The 22800-nt window shown below is 41.5% G+C and overlaps 1 protein-coding gene across 1 annotated transcript in view; it reads right to left on the bottom strand.

Moving 5' to 3' along the window:
* The window catches only part of LOC108314137 (glutathione S-transferase A4), a 17643-nt gene extending 2819 nt beyond the window's left edge, over positions 1-14824 (bottom strand). Inside the window, exons 1-6 of the mRNA XM_017542877.2 lie at positions 14692-14824; positions 13590-13694; positions 7438-7489; positions 5544-5676; positions 4528-4669; positions 2262-2393 (exon numbers count right to left, since the gene is read on the bottom strand). Of these exons, the coding sequence (XP_017398366.1) occupies positions 2262-2393; positions 4528-4669; positions 5544-5676; positions 7438-7489; positions 13590-13676 (546 nt within the window). The 5' untranslated portion in view covers positions 13677-13694; positions 14692-14824. The remainder of the gene's footprint in view (positions 1-2261; positions 2394-4527; positions 4670-5543; positions 5677-7437; positions 7490-13589; positions 13695-14691) is intronic.
* Positions 14825-22800: the final 7976 nt, after the last annotated feature.

Here is a 22800-nt window from a genome sequence, read left to right on the forward strand (position 1 = left end):
TTTTTTTTTGAGATGGGGTCTTTACTATCACTCAGGCTGGAGTGCAGTAGCACGATCTTGGCTCACGGCAACCTCTGCCTCCCTGGTTCTAGCGATTTTCCTGCCTCAGCCTTCCGAGTAGCTGGGGTTACAGGCAGATGCCATCACGCCCAGCTAATTTTTGTATTTTTAGTAGAGACAGTGTTTCCTTATGTTGGTCAGGCTGGTCTCGAACTCCTGACCTCAAGTGATCCACCTGCCTCAGCCTCCCAAAGTGCTGGGATTAGGCATAAGCCACCATAACTGACCTAGATTTCATATTTAATAAGCTTAGCAGTCTACCTACTTCTAGGTTCAGCATCCCACCTATTAAGGGATATAGGTGCTTCTAGTACTTCTAAATAATCTATTTTTCAGAAACCACACAGACTAGCAGAAAGAGTATAGACTTAGGTCCCAGACTCCTCTGTGGCTCCCAACTCAGCCATCCACAGTCTTGCAACTTTATGCAGAATGTAATGTTTCCAAGCCTGTAGTTTTCATCTGTAAAATGGAGATGGTGAAGCCCATCTCCTGGGTTACTGGGGTGGGGTTGAGAGGACAGATGAGCAAATGCATGTAAGTGCCTAGCAGACTGACTGAAACGAAGCTGGCACTCAACAAGTAGCAGATCCCTTCCTCTGATTCCCCTTCTCTGCTAAACAAATAATGTGTTTTTTTTTTTTAACAGTGCAAAAGAATACTTCAGGTGAAAAGTATCCTAAGTTCTGAATGAATAAAATCACATTAAAGAAAGTTGATCTCTGTGTCTGCAAGAGTAAATTAAAAAAAAAATTGAAAAAAAGTATATAAACTATAACATCATAAATGATATGGTGGTTTATTGTCTTGTTGAAGATTTTTATTCTCATTTTCTGGGTGTATTTATTGAACTGGTGGTAATTGCCCTCATTAGCATATCAAAATATTTAACAGACTTGGCAAAAAACTGTTTTATGTATGTTACTCTTTGGGGACTTAGTGTGTCTCTCTTGGCTTTTGATAACTTGGTCAAGTACATAGCAATTTGGTCTGTATCAGGGATTGGCAAGCTTTCTCTATAAAGGGCCAGTCAGCAAATATTTTAAGTTCTGCAGGCCATATGGTCTCTGTCTGATCTATTCAAGTCTGCTGTAGAAGCACAAAGGCAACCTTGGCATTTTGTAAATGAGTGGGCATGGCTTTGTTCCAATGAAATTTATGAATACTAAAATTTGAATTTCATATAATTTTCATGTGTCATGAAATATTATTCCAGAGATATTTTTTCAACAATTTAAAAATGTAGAAATTATTCTTAAGAGCTGTACAAAAACAGGTGGCAGGCCAGGTTTGGCCCAGGGGTTAAAGTCTGCACATTAGACATGGAGATAAAAGGCTAAGGTTCTCATCCACTGGCTAAACCAGCTTGACTGCTGATTTCTTTATCCTGGGTCTCTACTTCCTCATGTGAATACCGAAATCATCAAATGAGATTTTTTTTTTAAAGGCCCGTCTCTGCTTTAAAGTTCTATGATCAATCCTGCCAGAATAATCCTGAGGGATAATTTGAGCCACACAAATCTTTCCTTGGAATTTCTCAGAAGGAGAATGGTAGGAATGCTTTGGGGTGATGTTTAGGGTGCTAACATCTTTCAATTGCTTTCAGAGATCAGCCTTAAAATTTCCTAACTTGAGACCATACTATTTCGGAGAAAGGGGGTCACAGCCTGATGAATAGACGGTTTTGATGTTGATCTCACCCACTCTCCCATCAGTAGATACATGGGAGCGTGACAGCACCTCACCTCTAGGGTTATTTCTATGGGAAGTCCCCAGTGGCAAACTTCCTGTGTATGGAGTTTTTTTCCAGGAGTACAGTTATGGAACAAAATTCTGATGGAAATTTCTGAGCTGGGAGTGCTGGCACACGCCTACAGTCCCCACTACTCGGGAAACTGAGGTGGGAGGATCTCTTCAGCCCAAGAGTTCAAGACTATCTTGGGCAATATAGCAAGATCCCATCTCAAAAAACAAATCTTTTACACATCAATGATCTTTCAACTTGAAGTATTTAAGAACTAGAAAAACAACTTCAGGTCCTCACTTTCATTTCATTTGCCAAACTTAAAAAAATTACACACACACACACACACACACACACACACACACACACTCACACTCCCCAAAGCCAATGAAACAATAAGCATGGAAGGGAGGCCCAGGAGTTCTAGGCCAATCTTCTAATACATAGTTTTATTTACCTGGAGGAAAGGAAATGCAGACAGGATATTAGGAATTTTCTCTTCTAGAGCTAAAATGGTTTGGAGTAAAATCACATCTGCAAGGCTCAGCTGATTACCAACAAGAAAGTTTTGTCCGTGACTCCTTAAAATCTGTAGGAAAATGGTTTGCATCAGTTATAATATTCCACATGGAGAGACTTATGAGGCTATTGAATCAGTGCAGTATCTGAGAAGAGGTGAAACTACGGCCTTGTCCTTAGTTTCATAAATAACATCAATTAAGAGAACACCCCCTATATCTGACAGAGATAAAGAGAAAGAAAGAGTACAAAACAAGGCATGAAAATAAATGAAAGCATCCTTAAATGTATGCTGTGGATCTGAATGAGACACTGAAGTAAGGAAGGGAAAATTCCTTATTTCTGGATTTAGCATCTGGTGTTTTCAAAGGATACGTCTACTCCAAAAATTTATCTACAGAAATGCATGCAGGAGGCTTCGGGAGGGGTAGGGTGATTTAAGAAATCTAAGTGATAGATCATCTTCAAGAGGCCCACTCTTATTTCCCAGTTCTGTTGCTAGAACATCAAGACGTGTAGTCATAAATGCAACCCAATTATAAAATTAGACTTCCTCTTACATCTCCCAAAACAGAGATTAAAAACTTGAGTTCATCTTGACTCACATTCTGAGGGTAAGATATAGCTAGGGGGCTTTATAGGAATCAATTAGGGAGAGAGAAGGAGTGGTGGCAGCAAAGGGGAGATCCCCTTCACAGTGAACTCTTAGATGCCCATGGGTGTCTGCGCTGTACAAGTGTGTGTGTGACAGGGACTCTGAACACAACTCAAAGTCAAATATAGCTACTGCAGCCAGAGTGGCATAGTATAATGCATCCTGAATTTGTAGTCAGAGGCCACAGTTCCAACCCTGCTCTCAAGCGTCCACTGGATAAGCCAGCTTGGCTGCTGACTTCTTTATCCGGGGTCTTTACTTCCTCATGTGAATACTGAAGTCATTAAATGAGATATTTTTTTCCTTGAAAAAAAATCTTTCGGTTTTCTAGCCATGTTACCTTTGACAGGTCACTAAATCTCTCCATGACTTCATTTCATCATGTGTAAAAGGGACAACAGTTCTCACTTCACAGGTGTGTTGCAAGAAACCCTGACACATTCTGGGCCCCTGGGACCTAAGAATGAGCAGTGATCCTTCACCAGAGCAGCAGCTCCTGTGTGCCCTTTTCAGACCACATTTCTGCATTATCCTATTTTACATTCACAAAGTGTCTGTGGGAAAGAGACCATAAAATCAAGCTACAGAAACCCCAGAAATTACCTCTCCTTTTTCCTAAATCTAATTCCGTGAAGATGGTCAGAGGAAGCTTGCCAAATAGGCCTTCCCATATTTTCACATGCTTTTCTTTAGTGTTTGTACTGAAACACTAAAAAAAATTCCTCCCAGTTCAGGAATAAAAAATCTGAAGCTCGGAAAAGCAGATATAGCAAACAGAGAAAAACAACAAAACCAAAAACAAAAAGAGCAAAGGGAAGACAAATAAAATGGAAATGGTGCCGGGCGCGGTGGCTCAAGCCTGTAATCCCAGCACTTTGGGAGGCCGAGGCGGGTGGATCACGAGGTCAAGAGATCGAGACCATCCTGGTCAACATGGTGAAACCCCGTCTCTACTAAAAATACAAAAAATCAGCTGGGCATGGTGGCGCATGCCTGTAGTCCCAGCTACTCAGGAGGCTAAGGCAGGAGAATTGCCTGAACCCAGGAGGCGGAGGTTGCGGTGAGCCGAGATCGCGCCATTGCACTCCAGCCTGGGTAACATGAGTGAAACTCCGTCTCAAAAAAAAAAAAAAAAAAAAAAAAAAAATGGAAATGGTTCTTTTTCTCATATCAAATTATCAAGGAGGATGTCTGCTACGAGATAGCTATTCAACAACTGTTTGTTGAATGAACAAATGAGGTGGTTTCTGCTTTTCTGCATCTTCTGAAGTCTCTGCTGTACCCACACAAGGTGAGCACTTGGTGAATGCAAGGAACAATAAGGGACAAAGGCAGGAAGCCCATACTTTTTCTAGACTTCGGAATCATGCGGTCCTAGCAGAGTCTGAGGGGCTCTAAGACACCAGCTTTGCGCTGTGGCTGCTATTAGCCCTTAGGTTAGTTAATCCAACTGGGCTCAGCTTTAAGATGCCCTGGGCAGAAAAGGGTATTTGTGGTAGCTCCTTTGTGGTTTGGTTACTCAGTGTATGTAGGCATCTCTGCCACCTACCTTTTCAAACACAGGAAAGTATCTAATGATCGCCTTCTGGGCCATGTTAACCACTTCCTTTTGTTGATCATCTGGTTTTAAGAAAGGATGCATGATAAGCAGTTCCAGCAGATCCAGCGTCCCCTCTACATACATGTCAATCCTTAAAACAAAAAAGCAGTCGTCTCAGTTTCTTCTCCCTTTCAAGTCATCAGTTTCCACAACTAAGAATTCAGAGTGCTTTTTTTCTTTTTCTTTTTTTTTTTTTTTTTTTTAGCGTGTTGGTAACTCACGTTCCTAGAAGCATTTACCTATACCTGTCTCTTAAGAGCAAAGATATAAGGTCAATTCTAGTTGTAACTCAGAAAAAAATCTTTTGGAAATCTGTCACAGATCAGAGAGCTTGACATTCATGAGTGCTCTCTTTCTGGGCATCTTACTCCTTAATCCTCACCCCAGCATCTACATTTTGGTCTCTTGGTATGGGTCAAACTTCGTATTTACAAAAATAGTGAATATCACTTATGGGTGCTCAGAGTGTACCATGCACAGTGCTAAACACTCTTTATCCATTATCTCATTGAATCACATGACACTATGAGAAATGTACTATTCCCACTTTGCCCAGGGTCATGCATCTAAGGGGTGCAAGGACCAGGCTTTGAATTCAAATTGTAATCTAATGCTCTCTCTCCCAGGCCTTGAATGTCACAGAACCTCCTCATTCCTCATACTTAACAATAGTGAATTTGCAAGAAAGGGAAAAAGCAGTATCAAAGCATTTAAAAATTTGAAATCTGAAACAATGACACCCTAGATCTAGTATTCAATTTCTGAATCCAATTCTTTTCTTTTGTTTTATTCAGGCTCTCTCTACTGAAGTTTCAACTGGTCTTTGTGACCCTCCTGGGTTTTTGTTCCCTGATCTCACTAACTATGTAAGACATAAAGTAAATGTGTCATGCTGCAGGGGGTTGCTAATCAGCTAAGGCATCAGTAAGCTGACAAGTGAGAACACTCGAGAGGGGCCACAGTACAGGGTTCTTTCCTTGAGGTCCTTGCCAAAGAGATTGTGCTTGTCTGCTATGTAGTGGAGAATGCTTCGGGTCTGTACCAACTTCATCCCGTCAATTTCAACCATGGGCACTTGTTGGAACAGCAGGTGGTTACCTAAGAATGGAAGCCCGGAGTTAGAAGTGATCTCTTCTTCCCTGTCCCCCAACCCCTAAAAAATGCTCTGTTGAATGAAAATAAACAGTGGAATCATGGCCTTAGGAAATAGTGTAAAGCTTCTTGATGTTAAGTTAAGATAACCTTAACTTCATTCAGGAGAGCAGATTTAGCCATAAAAAAGCCTGAAGGGGTCGGGTGCCGTGGCTTACGCCTGTAACCTCAGCAATTTGGGAGGCTGAGGCGGGTGGATCACAAGGTCAGGAGTTCGAGCCAGCCTGGCCAACATGGTGAAACCCCATCTCTACTGAAAATACAAAAATTAGCAGAGCATGGTGGCGGGCACCTGTAATCCCAGCTACTCGCGAGGCTGAGGCAGAGAATTGCTTGAACCTGGGAGGCAGAGGTTACAGTGAGCCGAGATCATGCCATTGCACTCCAGCCTGGGCGACTGAGCAAGACTCTGTCTCAGAAAAAAAAAAAAAAAAAGAGGCCTGAAAACTAGCATTGTTATAAACCCACCCTTTTCATTTTCACCCCCGGAAAAATACCTATTCACAGTGATAGGACTGGGGGGAATTATCTTCATTACGGAAGATATTTCTTCAGTCTACACTGGCCAATACAGCAATCACTAGCAACATGCAGCTATGTAAACCTAAATTTAAATTAATTACAATTTTTAAATCTTAAAATTCAGTTGCACTGAATACTTAAGTATGTCAGTTGCACTAGACATACTTCTCGTGCTCAACAGTCACATGTGCCTAGTGGCTACCATACTGGACAGTGCAGAATAGAACGTTTCCTTCACCATAGAATGTTCCGCTGGACAGCACTGTTTTTAGAGAATCTGATCATGAAACCTAAGTAATCAGCTGAGACTCATGTATACTCTTTGGTTTATATCTCTTCTGTGGCTACAGAACAGTAGCCACATTTACTACCAAGTTTGCTGTCAATAGTGAAAAAAAATAACCCACTTTTTTCTTTAACAAACCGGAATCCAACACTTTCCACATACCAAATCCTGGGGAGAGATGTAGTTATAGGGTGCAGCCTGGCCCTTGAGGGATTTGGGCATTTGCGGGAGGTGAGGGGAGACAGGAGAGGAGTACTTAGCACATGCCTAGTGGCTTCCGGCCAGCGTCACACACAAAAGATGGCCTTACAGCCCTGGAGTACCGGTACCACACAAGGGAGCCTTGAGTTGGGCCTGAGGACCCTGCTGTTGCTGGGAGGAGGCTGCTCACAGAGTTAATGGGTGCATTCCTTACAGGTCTGCTGGTGGTTCCTGCTACAGTGGATGGCAAGGAGGGAGCAGGGCTGACCAGGAATTAAAGCAGGGAGGGGGGTTGGTTGATTTCACTTCTGTGTAGTATTTACTTCAGAAAGTCTCCCCATGTAGATGGGGATATTTATCTGCATACTTCAAGCAGGCCAGGATGCCTCAGATAGTGTGAAGGAGGTAGTGGAAGATGAGAAGGAGGGAAGGGGCAAGAGAGAGAAAGAAAGTGGGAGGGAGAGATTGGAGGAGAGAGAGGGGAGAAGAAAGGAATGGAGAAGAGTCGTTCACTCCCTTCAGCCAGCTTTTATGGAACTACTGAATAAGAATTGATTTCCTGGCAATTTCAGCTATTTATCCCCTCGTGCTTTTTTGGTTTTAGGGTAATGTTCTGAATGTTCAGTGTCATCAAATATTTTTGCCCTTCCACATAGATAGCATTTCTTAAAGGACAGTTGGTTCATTTTCATACTCACCATCCTGCAACTTGTGCAACTGTTCTTTTGTTTCCAGAAATTCTTCATCAAACTAAATTTAAAAAAAAGAACAATATATACATAGTGGAATATTATTCAGCCATTTAAAAAATAAAATCCTGTCATTTTCAGCAACACAGACAGAAACGGAGGTCATTACGTTAAGTGAAATAAGCCAGGCACAGAAAGACAAAGATTGCATGTTCTGATTCATATGTGGGAGCTAAAAAAGTAGATCTCATGAAAATAGAAAGTTGATTGGTGTTTACTAGAGGCTGGGAAGTGTAGTGAGGAAGGGGATGTGGAAAGAGTTTGGTTAATGGTACATAAATGCAGCTAGACAGAAGAAATAAAATCTAGTGTTTGATAGTACAGTAGGGTGACTATAGTTAACAATAACATAATACATAGTTCAAAATGGTGAGAAGAGAAGAGTTGGAACGTTTCACCATAAAGGAAAGATAAATGTCTGAGGTGGGTGATGGATATTCTAATTACCCTGACTTGATCACTACACATGATATGCATGTATCAAAAAAGCTATCCCCAACCTCCAAAAGGAGTTAAATATCATTACAGGTTCAGGACTGAAAATACCAAGTTAAACAGTCTCAAGAAGCGGAGAGAAAGAGCAGTCTTAGCATCCATACCTTGGTTTCTAAGTATCACTGCCCCCTGAAAGGAACTAGGCTCCTATTTTTTTATTCCTTTTCTTTCTTAATAAACTTGTTTTTGCTTTGCACTGTGGACTTGCCCTGAATTCTTTCTTGTGCGGAATCCAAGAACCCTTGCTTGGGGTGTGGGTTGGGACCCCTTTCCTGTAACATTGGGAAGAAGACATATGCTGATGTCTGCAACTACTTTGAAATAATTCAGAAAAAAAAAAAAAGGGAAGAGAAAAAGCAAATGAGGCAAAATGTTAACAAACGGTGAATTTAGTTGAAAAAACATTCAACTTGGAGGGGTGGGGAGAATCAGGATCATAGGGTAGAGGCTTGGCTTCTACTACTTGCCAGGGTGGGTGCTCATGGTATGAGGAAAGGGTCCTCGGTGCTCCCGGAGATTTCCATCTAACACTCATGAACAGTAGCCTTGGGACAACAATGCTCAGGACATTTATCCCAAAGCCCAGGTGGTCAGATGTGGTGCAGGCAGTACTCCTGGATCAACTGACAATTTGTCTCTCAGATAGAGGCAATTGAGGAATTTGTCCCTGGATATTTGTGCTACAACATACTAAAATCAAAAGTCAAAACATCATATTAGTTAACAGAAATAACTAATAATTTATTTTTTCTTACAGTTCTATCACCCAGGGTGGAATGCAGTGGCTCAGTCACAGTTCACTACATCCTGAAACTCCTGGGCTCAAGGGATCCTGCCACCCTCAGCCTTCCAAGAAGCTGAGATTATAGACTCAAGCCACCACATTTGGCTCAGAAAGTTTATCTGATATATGCAGGGACAAGGTGTTCAATCGATGCTCCTTGTTAATGGTAGAAATGGTATAAATCTCCCATGTATCAACGGGGATTTGCCTGGGTTTTGAGGGGTCTTTGGGCAAATAAAGTTCCAAGCATGGAAGAAACAAGCAACATATAGCAATATCAATGATGACTCAAATTAAGTGACTGACCAACACTGAGGACTCCCTGAATTAGAGCAGGCTGTTTTCGGCAGGTTGTAGTGACCTGCTCACTCAGATGTATGTGCTTCAACTTCAGGTCCAACCTAATCATGGAATATTGAGAAACATGGACTTGTCTGGCGGCTGCCAGCTGATTCCTCCTGACTGTCTCACATCTATGTGAGCACAAACTTAACTGGCAAAGAGATGGGGAGGGCCCCCCTCCCCTCCACCTTTTGGGAATTGTCACTGTAAACCATGTGGTTGCTCTAGGAGAGAAACCAATCTAGCTTCCTCCACTCTGGTCTGAGGAATGGGCTTATTACTCCACCCGATCAGCCTGTCCCTGTGACTGGTCTCAGGTAGGTGGGTCAGATGACTCATTATTTTTTTGTTTAACTTATTTGGGGTTGAGTTTTTATTACTGTAACCAAAAATAGTAGGAGGGGCAGGCTAGAATGAAGACAAGAAAGAGAGAATACTTGGCAAAGGATTATATTGCACACATATATAAGACATCCATTCAAAACCTATGAAATAAAGAAAGAATTACAAACACAGAACACTATGGGTATTAGACAAATGACAGACACAAGTGAAGTCGAGCAGGTTCAGGTCCTGGGACCATGAATGTTTTTCATTTTCCTCTTAACAGTTAACAAATACACGGTGAGACAAGAGGACGAGGTGGGGCAGTCCTTATTCAGATCCAACAATTGCTGCCCTGTGAAAATGAGAACTCAGGATCACCATATCTTCCAATTTCTAAAGACAAGTCAGAAATCAGAATCTGCATATGAAAATGATGTCAACTCATTTAGAAAATTGTAAAACACCATGTGGCAAGTTATCATATGCAAAAAATAAAAACAACAAACAAACACGAAACTCATAATCCAATAACTCACATTTGCCATCTTTCGAGGTTGCTAGGGTAACAACGCATTATTCTGAAAATTGATAAGCAATTACCTTACCTTTCCTATATGAGCCATATTTTAAAGTAATTAGTTAATGAGTGACAAGTACTCTCTTAGAATCGCAGTTCATAAACATAGGTGAAATGATGGAAATTAAAAGAATTGCCATTTTGTAATCCCCAATGATGATGACCAATAGCTGCTAAAACCACAAGCTGAAAAGAAAATGGGAGACACTATAATGTGTGGATCAGTGTTGACATCACAGGAACACAATGATGAAGCTTGGCATCACTGAAAATGAGACCACCAGATGCCAGGCAGTCCCTGATGTGGTACAATAGAAATGTGTTTGTTCAGACTATCTCCTCTGACAGAGCCTGGCAGGAAAAAAAAAATTAAAGAGAAAGAAACAAGGAGCCTGAAGTGATCATGCCTCTGGGTCCAGCTAGTAATTTATGGGAAGTACAGAGAATAGAGGAGCATGTTAAAATAAGGGTATCCTCATTTTGTGGGAATGTGTTCTTCTTCCGGGTTCATGAGGAGGGGGCGAAGCTTTAAGGGCAAGAATTTCCTGGCGCCATGCTCCCCTCCCTGTCTCTCTCCATCCGGGAGATTCAACGGTTTATGTTTGAATTTCGCTAAAAGTCAATCACTCCAGCGGAAGTTCTAAGGAACTCCTTTCATTGGCCCAGGGTCTTGGAGAAGGTGGGAGTTTCTCCCGGAATAAAAGTCCGTGATCCCTCACCTGCGCCAGAATTCCAGCTTTCTGGAATCCCCTCCCACGCAGTGGGAGCTCCCTCCTGGACTTCTCCTCTGGAATCCCTGTCCACACTCTTCGTGGAAGCCTTTCTCTTCTTCGTTCCTTCTCTTTTCTCAACCTAAATAAAATCACCTTTCTGCAACACTTTTTGGGCTCGATATTCACTTTACGAGCATACGGTCCACCTGCAGGGGCCCCACCGCTTATTCCTTAGGAGGCTGAAGTCCAAAAACCCACAACAGTCACGGGCATCCAAGAAAAAACCCGGTTACAATTTTACCATGCTACCGCAAGGCAACACTTGGAGGGCAAGTAAACCAAATCCAGAATAGGAGAAATTCTACAGGGCAGTTTATTCCACAAATAAATGGCACTAGAAGCAAAGGTAGATATCTAGCACCCAGACCTTGGCTGTTAATACTATTGTCTTTTCTTTTCTTTTTGTTTTTTTGAGATGGAGTCTCGCTCAGTCGCCCAGGCTGCAGTGTAGTGGCTCAGTCTCGGCTCACTGCAACCTTCACCTCGCGGGTTCAAGCGATTCTCTTGCCTCAGCCTCCTGAGTAGCTGGGATTACAGGCTCGCACCACCAAACCCAGCTAATTTTTGTATTTTTAGTAGAGGCAGGGTTTCACCATGTTGGTCAGGCTAGTCTCAAACTCCTGACCTCATGATCCACCTGCCTCAGCCTCCCAAAGTGCTGGGATTACAGGCATGAGCCACCGTGCGTCTTGTTAATACCATTTTCTATTGAAGAAATTACTGATTCTAGGGCTAGGGCAGGGAAAATATTAATACAAGATGAGCACAGAGCATTTGGTAGTGTCAGAAAGTGCTGAGAACAAAAAAGAGGCCAATCTGAAATCAAAAAAGCCAAACCTGAAAGAGCACCAATAGTGGCCAAGGCTGGAACAATTTTGGCAATTTAGGTCATTGGACTATAACCTAAAGTATAAAATCAATATACTTAGGTCTACAATGATATAAAAAATTGAGTAACTGAGGAAATGCGTGGAGGCAAATCTTCCTTATATAAAAATTTCAAATGTAGATACTACCTCATCCAGGAGGTAGAACTTAATTCTCATCATTTTGAATGTGGGCCAGACTTCATGATCTGCTTCAGAAGAATACAGGGAAAGACAGTAACTTTACACTGGAGGAACCTGGCAGAGACTACCTTAACCATGTGATCAAGGTTAATATTGCCAGTGACAACTCGTGTTAATATGTAACCCCTAATATAATGAGGTGAGGATACTTCACCTCTGTGGCATTCTTTCCCAAAACCCTTAACTTCAGTCTAAACACACACACAAAAAAACCAAGATGAAAGCAATCAGAATCTACAAAAATAACTGACCAGTACTTTTCAAAACCGTCAAGATGGGTAAAATGAAGGAAAGACTGGGAAATTGTCATGGATTGTTGGCAACTATGGAAACATAATGAATAAATATAATGTTGGATCCTGGAATAGTAAAAGGACACTAGCAACGGGCTGGGTGTGGTGGCTCACGCCTGGAATCCTGGTACTTTCAGAGGCCGAGGTGGGCGGATCACTTGAGGTCAGGAGTTTGAGACCAGCCTGGCCAACATGGAGAAACCCTGTTTCTACTAAAAAAATACAAAAACTTAGCTGGTTGTGGTGGCGTGCACCTGTAGTCCCAGCTACTCGGGAGGCTGAGGCAGGAGAATTGCTTGAACCTAGGAGGCAGAGGTTGCAGTGAGCCAAGATTGCACCACTGCATTCCAGCCTGGGTGACAGAGCCAGATTCCATCTCAAAAAAATCAGAACATTAGTAGAAAAAAACAGTGAAATCTGAAAAAAGTCAATATAGGTCACTGGATTATAAGCTAAGTTTAAACTGTAGTTTAGTTACTTAGAAATTAACATGCACTGGTGTTAATCATGGTGATGTAAAATGTTACATTAAGGGAGACTGAATAAGAAGGGACTGTATTATTTTATAACTTTTCTATAAATCTGAACTTATTCCCAAATATAAGTTTGTTTGTAAAAAAATGAAGAGGAAGCCTACAGATTTTTAAAATACTGAAAGAAACATAACCATTTTAAATGTAATATGTAGACTGGAACAAACTATAAACACAAACAAAAAACACCTGTTTGGGACAATCAGACTCTAATGAGGACAAGGAATTGTTAATTTTGTTGGGTGTGATAATAATATTGTTATGTTTTAAAATCCTCATCTGTTAGACAAAAATGTTGAGGAACTTCCAGATGAAATGTTATGTTGTTTGGATTTTGCTTTTACTCCCACGAAACAAGGGGGTGATAGATGAAACAAGATTAGCATAGAGCTGACGATTGCTGAAGTCCGGTGATGAGTGCATAGAATTCATGGCAATGCTCTCTCTACATTTGTTTGTATATGAAAGTTTCCATAATAAGAAGCTAAAACAAAACAAAAGCAGACACACACACACGTGCAAGCAAGATAGATACCAAGGCTGCGAGTTCGAAGCCACTGAAGTAAACAGGAAATTTACCCTAAGAATGTATAATTAATAAAAGCTCAGAGTAATTGGCAATTTTCAGGTAAATTTCCTTTCTTCTTATTAACAAATATTCATTGGTGCTAGATCAGAAGCTAATAATTAAGTAAAAGTCAAAAGGAAAGTAGAATTCCATGAACTAAATTTTATTTATAAATTTTATTTATTTATTCCTTCCGGGAAGAGGAATCTGATTCAGTGAAGCATGTCTGTGATTTTGGTGGACGAGAATTAGGACTGAACTCTGCTTCAAAATGTATTTTTCTTTCAAAGGTCTCAAAAGTTCCCTGACAAATCTGTGAAGAAAAAGCGTATAAGGTACCTCCACTCCGGCGGCAGCTAAAACCCATCTCACGGACTCCATCCGGCCTCTTCCGTTAGGATAGTGGAGCTTGGGCCTTGCTGCCATGATAGCTTTTCAGGCTTCCTGAAAAACAAATGCAGCAGCAGCTACTCGCCTACCAGCAGTCTCAATTTCACGTCTTCAACGCAATGCTCAGGGGCAAAATGAATATTCAGGATTTTGGCATGGGAAACTGTTCTTTATTTTTGTTATTGCATTTTTCCTCACTCAAGAAAAACATACCACCATTTTAAAACATGAATTAAAAAAAAAAAACCCTTGGCTTTTATATGATTTCTATTTATGACTTCTTATCCTGGATCTTGGGAAGCTGGGGCCATTTGTTGTAAAAACACGTGCTAGCAGTACGGGATTTCACAAATTCAGAACATTATATATTTTGACCTTGAGAATTTCAGCTTTTCCAAATTCAGCTTGGGGGTAGGGGGTGGCAAGCATCGGAAGGAGGGGCGGCGAAGAAAAATCGCACACCCACTGGAGCCTCTTCAAGTATTTATGCTCTTACATACATCATCGTATTTTATTATCACAGCAACCGGGAGGTGGACAGGCCAAGTACTACTATTGTCTGCAAACGTGCGTCCATTGTCACGCATGCGGTGGCTGCCTCCCGGGTCCCGCGTGTCCCCCACCCCTACTGGGAGATGAGTCCCGGGTCTTGCAGAATGAGCCGGAGCCAGGGCTTGGCCATCTGAGACTGCACTCTCCAGTGCTCCGCTTCCCCGCTCAGCCCACGCAGGGACGTAGCGGCCACCCGGCCAGGCCCAGGGACGATCCGAGCCCACCTTCCACCAATGCATTCAGACTCCGCAGAAGGGGCTTTAAAAAAAAATACGCACACTGAGCAAGAAGGACCCCAACCCCAGCCAAGGGGTCTGCCTCTGCCGAGACTGAGGCTGGAGCGCAGAGGACAAGAGGGAGAAAGACAAGAGAAGCACTGAATTGGCGGGGGTCAGGGATGAATGCGAGAATGCGAGAGTGAGACTCGGAGAGTAGAGGGGAGGGAAAAAAAGAAGAGGGAAAGGGCAGGGAAGGGGGTTACGGCAGGAGGGAGACAGACCTGGAGTCCGCTCGGAGGCCCGGAGCCGCACAAAGCGCTAGGCCAGCTGTAGGCGGCTATACTGGACCAGCAGGCGGCCCTAGTGCGCGAGAGCTAGGCGAGGCTCCAGGACGACCTCACCAATAGAGACGGCAGTATTTAGCATGCCCCACCCATCTGCAAGGCATTCTGGATAGTGTCAAAACAGCCCAAAATCAAGTCCGTTTCTCTCAAATGTTAGCATTTTAGTAATAAATGATATTTGCTATACCAGTTAAATTTGTCTTTGATGAAAATTTCTTGCAGAAGCTCTAGGTTGAAAAATAACCTAACCTCAGTGAAAAGTTAGAAGTTTCTTCCGGTTTATATAGCTTGTGCGCCTCCGCTCAATCTCGGATGTGAGGGCGATCTGGCTGCGACATCTGTCACCCCATTGATCGCCAGGGTTGATTCGGCTGATCTGGCTGGCTAGGCGGGTGTCCCCTTCCTCCCTCACCGCTCCATGTGCGTCCCTCCCGAAGCTGCGCGCTCGGTCGAAGAGGACGACCATCCCCGATAGAGGAGGACCGGTCTTCGGTCAAGGGTATACGAGTAGCTGCGCTCCCCTGCTAGAACCTCCAAACAAGCTCTCAAGGTCCATTTGTAGGAGAACGTAGGGTAGTCAAGCTTCCAAGACTCCAGACACATCCAAATGAGGCGCTGCATGTGGCAGTCTGCCTTTCTTTTGACCCCTGGAATTTTTAGATGCCTTTTTTTTGTTTTGTTTTGTTTTTGAGATGGAGTTTTTGAGATGGAGTGCAATGGCGCGATGTCGGCTCACTGCAACCTCCGTCTTCGAGATTCAAACGAATCCTGCCTCATGCCTCCCAAGTAGCTTGGATTACATGCGCCCGCCACCACGCCCGGCTAATTTTTGTATTTTTAGTAGAGACGGGGTTTCGCCGTGTCTCGAATTCCTGACCTCAGGTGATCAGCCCGCCTAGGCCTCCCAAAGTACTGGAATTACAGGCGTGAGCCACGGCGCCTGGCCCTTAGATGCTTTTTAAACAGCGAGTACACAATGCTTTCCAACAGGAATGTCAAGTCCCTCAGGAAATCCACATAAGGATATTAAGTAGGCAAAGCACTACATACGGATTAAAATCAAAACAGTAGACCCTAATTTTTCTACTTTTGTGTATATATACATATACATGTATACATATATACACACTTACATATTTTCTTCTTTCTTTCTTCATCTCAGTGGGACATCTTGAGATTTCCCTTCATTTTGTCCATTTTAGAGACAAGCGCTCTATAGCAATGGCCTCAAGACAGCACACCGGCTTGGAAGGTGGTCTTTGGGGTTGGGGATAGTACTAAAAAAAAAATTTGCTAGCAAGCTAGTTAAAAGGGTTAAAAATATATTAAAACTATCAGGGTTATGCGATGGAACAATTGCAAAATTGGATTTTAAATTTTGAAATATATGCCTTCGAAAATACATCTTATTTTTAGAGGCAGCTTCTGCTGTTTCTCAGGCTAAAAATGTTATTTTCTTCACCCACGGGACGCTAGAGAGAATCTTGCTTGAAAAGCCTGTAGTGCTGAACAATTGTAGCCGCTAACATAGTCAGATTTAAGCGGGTTTCTCCGACCAAAGTGTGGAGAATGAATTGGGGCAGTAGGGGCAGACTAAGAAACCTGTTGTGTCTGTGTGAATTAAAGTAGCAACATGAGTTTGAAGAATACGGGTAAGAAAAGGTGAAATACTAAGGAGGTAGGTGGTAAAGGATTTACAAATCAGGTCGAAGGGAGGAGGAAGAAAAGTCTAGAATGATGCCCTGCCCAACACACACACACACACACACACACACACACACACACACACAAAGACACACGTCTGTTTTTTATAACATTTATTGTCATCGAACACAATATATTTTAACACACACACTTCTTGTCTATTTTTTATAACATTTATTGTCATCTAACACAATATTTTTTATTTATTTCTCTGTTGATTCCTAGAATGTAAATTCCATGAGATCAAGGATTTTTGGGTTTTTTTGTTTTCCTTTTGTACATCCGTCTTAGTATACAGTAGTTATTCAGAGAACATTTGTTGAATGAATAAATGAATGAATGGGCAATGCTTTGGTTTCTAGCTCCATAAAGAGTGGAAGAGGAAGGCAAACTTTGTGGAAAATGGGTTGATTTGTCTTTTGTTGCTATGAGCCATCCAGCTGGAAATGCCTACTAGCTGAAAAAGCCAATGAGGGCCAGGTGCGGTGGCTCACGCCTGTAATCCCAACACTTTGAGAGGCTAAGACGGGTGGATCACCTAAGGTCAAGAGTTTGAGATCAACCTCACAACTGGTGAAACTCCATTTCTACTAAAAATATAAAATCAGCCAGGCGTGGTGGCGCAAGCCTGTAGTCCCAGCTATTCAGGAGTCTGAGGTGGGAGAATCACTTGAACCTGGAAAGAGGAGGTTGCAGTGAGCCGTGATTGTGCCACTGCATTCCAAGCTGGGCAACAGAGCAAGACTCCTAAATAACAAGCAGAGACAGGCTCTCTAAAAGAAATTTATTTGGAAATAGAGTTTTGCAATAGGAATACGCATGCCATAGTAAATTATGTGTGCATTCAGGAAGGGAAAATGAAACAAAGATTTCTAAATGACAAAAATGACGATGGCATAATTGTTTTGAAATAATTTTCCTTTGCTACAAAGATGAATAACAAGGGTAGTACCAGCATTTTTTTCTATAAGACTGCAATGGCCTTTCTGGAAGGTTGTGGGTTTCATAGTTTTTTTGTGAGAATTTGTTGTTGTTGTTCGTTTGTCTTTTGGAGACAGGGTCTCCTTCTATTGCCCAGCCTGTAATGCAACGATGCAATCAGGGCTCACTGCAGCTTCGACCTTCCAGGTTCGAGTGATCCTCCCACCTCAGCCTGCTAAGTAGCTGGGACTACAGGCTCACGCCACCACATTGGCTAATTTTTAGTTTTTGTAGAGAAAGTGTCTCACTATGTTGCCCAGGATGGTCTCCAATTCCTAAGCTTAAGTGATCTTCCTGCCTCTGCCTCCTAAAGTGCTGTGATTACAGGATGTGCCACTGCACCTGGCTCTTTTTTTTTGGAGACAGAGTCTTGCTCTGTTGTTAGGCTGGAGTGCATTGGCACGATCTCGTTTCACTGCAACCTCTGCCTTCCAGGTTTGGGCGATTCTCCTGCCTCAGCCTCCCGAGTAGCTGGGATTACAAATGCACATCACCATGCCCAGCTAATTTTTGTATTTTTAATAGACATGGGGTTTCACCATGTTGGCCAGGATGGTCTCCATCTCTTGACCTCGTGATCCACCCGCCTTGGCCTCCCAAAGTGCTAGGATTACAGGCGTGAGCCATCATGCCTGGTCATGATTGCTTTTATTAGACATTTAAGCCAAGCACTTGTCTCCATTTCCTTAGTTCCAATTGGTTGAATTGTATACTAAATTGCTAATATGTTACTTTTTTTACCCTTCAAAAATGGCAGTTTCAGATGCCCAATCTTATAAAATAGAGACATCATCCTAGAGTTAGGGAAACAGGAGTGTAGGTGAGCCGGAGTGACAGCCTTTTTTTTTTTCCTGAGACAGTCTTGCTCTGTCGCCAGACACCAGGCTAGGGTGCAGTGGCATGATCTCGGCTCACTGCCACCTCTGCCTCCCAGTTTCAAGTAATTCTGCCTCAGCCAACCAAGTAGCTGGGACTACAGGCGCACACCACCACGCCCAGCTAATTTTTGTATTTTTAGTAGAGACGGGGTTTCACCATGTTGGCCAGGATGGTCTTGAACTCTTGACTTCGTGATCCGCCCACCTAGGTCTCCCAAAGTGCTGGGATTACAGGCGTGAGCCACCGCGCCCGGCCTCACCCTTTTATAATCAACTCCATCTTACAATGAGAACCCATAGACACAGGGAGTGGAACAACACAAACCGGGGCCAGTCGGGGGTTGGGAGGAGAGGGGAGGGAGAGCATTAGGACTAATAGCTAATGCATGTGAGGCGTAAAACCCAGATGACAGGTTGATAGGTGTGGCAGACCATCGTGACACACTGTAACAAACCTACACATTCTGCCCTTGTATCCTGGAACTTGAAGTAAAATTAAAAAGAAAAAAATCAACGCCATCTTAAGATGTCTACAGCTGAGGAAATGGCTTAATAATACCTGCAAGGAAAAATTCCTATGAAAGGAGAATGTCCAGGTGTTCCAATATTGCATAATGCTATATGCCTTTAAGATAATTATAGTCATATTTTCACATACTTACGCATGAAAATGCCAAGGATAACTTTCTTTAAGTTACCCAAGTGCTAATATTTTTCATGCTGTTAGTACATAGACATTGCTTAGCTTAACTTTTAGATAGATAAGAACCCTATTGAAGAGAAAACAAAGAGGAGGCATTCCTCCTCTTGCTTTCTAAGGACACTCTACTCTGTAACTCAGTAGCTGTCAATAAACTATTGCTTCTCATGGCACTCTGTGACTCACCTTACATTCCTTCCTGTGTGAGATCCAAGAACCCTCTCTTAGGGTCTGGATCAGGACACCTTTTTCTGGCAACACTCAGCCTTGTTCACCTGAAAAGTGTAAATAAGGTAGGAGCATGACTCTATTACTACACAGGCTTGGGGAGAAATGGAAACTCCTGTTATAATAGTTCTGGCATTTTATGACAGGTACTCCAAAGCCCATTTTATTCCTTTGAAGCCCCTGACATCATCAACCTGCTTGTTCTTGAAGACCCTTAGAGTTGACCTCATTCTGAGATAGTCTTATTCATTTTATCTATCTATTCTACCTACCTACCTACCTGTTACATTTTCAGAGGCCCTGAGAAGTCTTCTTAGCCTCAACCCTTCACTCATCCACTCAGTAGTAGGTAAAATTGCTTGCACAAAGATCAAGAGCTTCAAATCTCAGTTTAAGAGCTTTGTATACTCCCAGAAGAGGAAAACATTTGTCTTCAATTCAGCCTCAGCTATAAGTGATTAGTGTCAAAGTTTACTCTAACAAGTGGGTTTTCTTATCAGGAGAGATGGTTGAGAGCTTGAAATGGCTTCTTCAGGGTTTCTGAAAGGGCAGCATGAGCCCAATGTGATGCCAAAATGTTAGACAAATGCCCATGATTACACAGTAAAGTCACCATGTTCTGATGGCGAGAGGCACGTTCAGGGATTCACCATTGCAGGTTCGATTGGTAGGTCATGTTTCTACAAAATCCTGTCAAGGAGTCAAAGAATGTTTAGAAAATGAATTTCCTGTGACATTCTTTATGAAGTTACGAACTATGACATTCTCATGAAGTTATGAACTTCTTTTGAAGGTTTATGTTGTATATGAGAATGCACTGTGAAAAGCCAAAAGATATACAAAGCAGGTCAAAATGATGAAATCAGGAACAAGAAACTGTTTCCACCTGCTTTTTTTTTTTTTTTTTTTTTGACACAGGGCCTTGCTTTTTTGCCCAGGCTAGGGTGCAGAGGGGTGATCTGGGATGACTGTAACCTCTGTCTCCCGGGCTCAAGCAATTCCCCTGACTCAGACCCCTAAGTAACAGGGACCACAGGTGTGCACCACCACACCTGGCTAAATTTTGTAATTTTGGTAGAGATGGGTTTTGCCATGTTGCCCAGGCTGGTCTCAAACTCCTAGATTCCAGGGATCCTCCCTCTTCTGCCTCCCTAAGTGCTCAGATTATAGGTATGAACCACCACTCCCAGGCACCTAGCTTTCTAAAAGCTAAATTAAAAAAAAAAACCTCCATATTGCAGGATAACTCTTCATTCTGCTACTCTAAGTGTATGCTTCTAATTTCATAGCGATAACACAATACTAAGCATTCAGAAGTTATAAAACATCAAAGTTCCAAATGAACTAAAAAAGGACAAAAATTAGAAAATACTAATGGAAGAACATGAAAACAAAAACAGAACACTCAAATCAATTTTTCTTAAACTTCAACTTTATTTGGAGCAGGAAATTTTTCCTTACATAAGGTTGACATTTTTAAACACCTCGGGACAAACTATTTAAAAAGTAACATTTTTATTTCAGAAGGGTCTTGCTTAAGTGGTTTTCTGTCTTCCTATCTTCTCATTGTTATGAAAATTTGCTTTATAAATAAATATATCGTCACTCCATTGTAATCAAATCAGGTGACTAATTTCTATCTGTACTGAGATATCTGAGAACAGAAGACTTGATTCAGTTCATCTAAAATTCACATTAGCACAGTGTCTATGAGAAACTGGTAATACAGATTCATGTGATATTTACCTCCAGTCTGTCTTCCTAATGGTTTCCATGAGAAACTCCTTACAATAAATTATATAAAAGTACAGTACATTTGGTCGGAAATAGTAAAAATAATTCTAAAAATTAACTACATATATTAAACAAACAAATTGCTACAGTATGCTTTAAATGATATAAAATAATGAGTATGTCAAACATCTTCTTATAAACATATTGCTTTTGGTCATACACTGAACTGAAATGTACAGCCTAAATTCCTTTTTTTCCTCTTTTAAATGGCACAAAACAATGGCTTGATGGTAGGGAAATGCTACTTCATGAGAAAGCATGGTGCCCATTAACTCCAACAGTACCTGTAGTTGCACTTAAAAACAAAATAATTCTCATTTTGTGCTGTCTTGATTGTATACAATTTTTGATAACTCCAGAAAATGACAAAGTGTTACTTTATTAGATGTATATAGTCCTTTAGGTAAGAGATACACTTTAAAAATTATTTGAAAATCAAGTTTCTTCCTACATAAAACCTATCATATATGAGCTGGGTTGAGGGCCTGGTAATGAATGAAATTTTATTGTAAGATGAACAACCATGTCAAGAGTAGTTTTATGCAAATGCAGTTTTCCCTGCTCTGCTCACTCTACATGGGGCACATCGGTACCCGCACAGCACACCTTTGTCACTGAACTTTTGTCTCCTTTCAGCATGAAATGAGAACCAACCCTGTATCATTTCCTGACATCCCAGTAAGCTTTCTGATTGTAAATGAGGTATGGTCCTGATAGGTACAGTTACAGGTACATCATTTCTGTTGGTCTTATATTACATTTTATAATTCTATAATAACAAAAAATATAGCTAACAAGTAGCATTTTATTTTCATGTAACAGATCTCAGTCAGAACAAAAACAGAAAGAGACAAAAGAAATGGTTAATATTCCCTTCTATAGTGCATAGCTTGTATACACAATTAGTCCTTCACCCATTTCAGAGAGGGGGAGGAAGAGTCCTTCATAGCATTTGCTAGTTAGAATTTGTTTTTTCAGTCCTCTAGTTTTCTCAACTGCACATCAGCTACTTGACTTTTTTATGAATATGGTTTGGTTTCCCCAGGAAGTTGTCTGCTGGTAAACAAAGGAGAGCATAAAAGGAAGAGAGTGAAGTATTTTCTGAATTTGGGCCCTACAAAAGTATTAGAAAAACAATTTTATAATGTGAAATAATTAAGTAACTAGGTTTTTCAATTAAAAAAATGTAATGACCTTATATAAGCTAGATTACCAAGACTATGGTATTAAACAATCCATTTGCTCCTCTAAGGAATATTTACAATTTAAAACCTGCTTTCCAGCAAGCTGGGCAAGGTTTCAGATTAATTTACTCTTTATATATAATACAGAAAAGGAAAATAAATTTTAACCTTATAGTAAAGGACTCATCTCTGAAAACACATTTTCTGATGCTTTAGATAATGAGTTGAGAATATAATACAGAAATGAATTCAGCTTCAAGTTGTGCTTGCATGTATATTTTCTGAAGCTTTGCTGCCAGCTTGTTAACAGGAAAAGACCACCTATCACATCCACATCCATTATGTGCTTTTCTCATGCCCCTAGGGATCACGGTGCTTGGTCAAGTATATTTTTGAGTCAGATTCTCCAAAGCATAAATTACTCTCTGATTTTAGGTTAGGGCCCTTTGGAAGCCATGGTAATTCGTTCAGAATGCAACATATTATTAATACACCAAAGCAATTATTTACCAACTCATTCGGTTGAACCATATGGAAGTGTCTATATTCATTTCACCTATCATTTTAACCTATAAAA

This window comes from Cebus imitator, unplaced genomic scaffold (assembly GCF_001604975.1).
Source record: "Cebus imitator isolate Cc_AM_T3 unplaced genomic scaffold, Cebus_imitator-1.0 Scaffold148, whole genome shotgun sequence".
Taxonomy (NCBI): Eukaryota; Metazoa; Chordata; class Mammalia; order Primates; family Cebidae; genus Cebus; species Cebus imitator.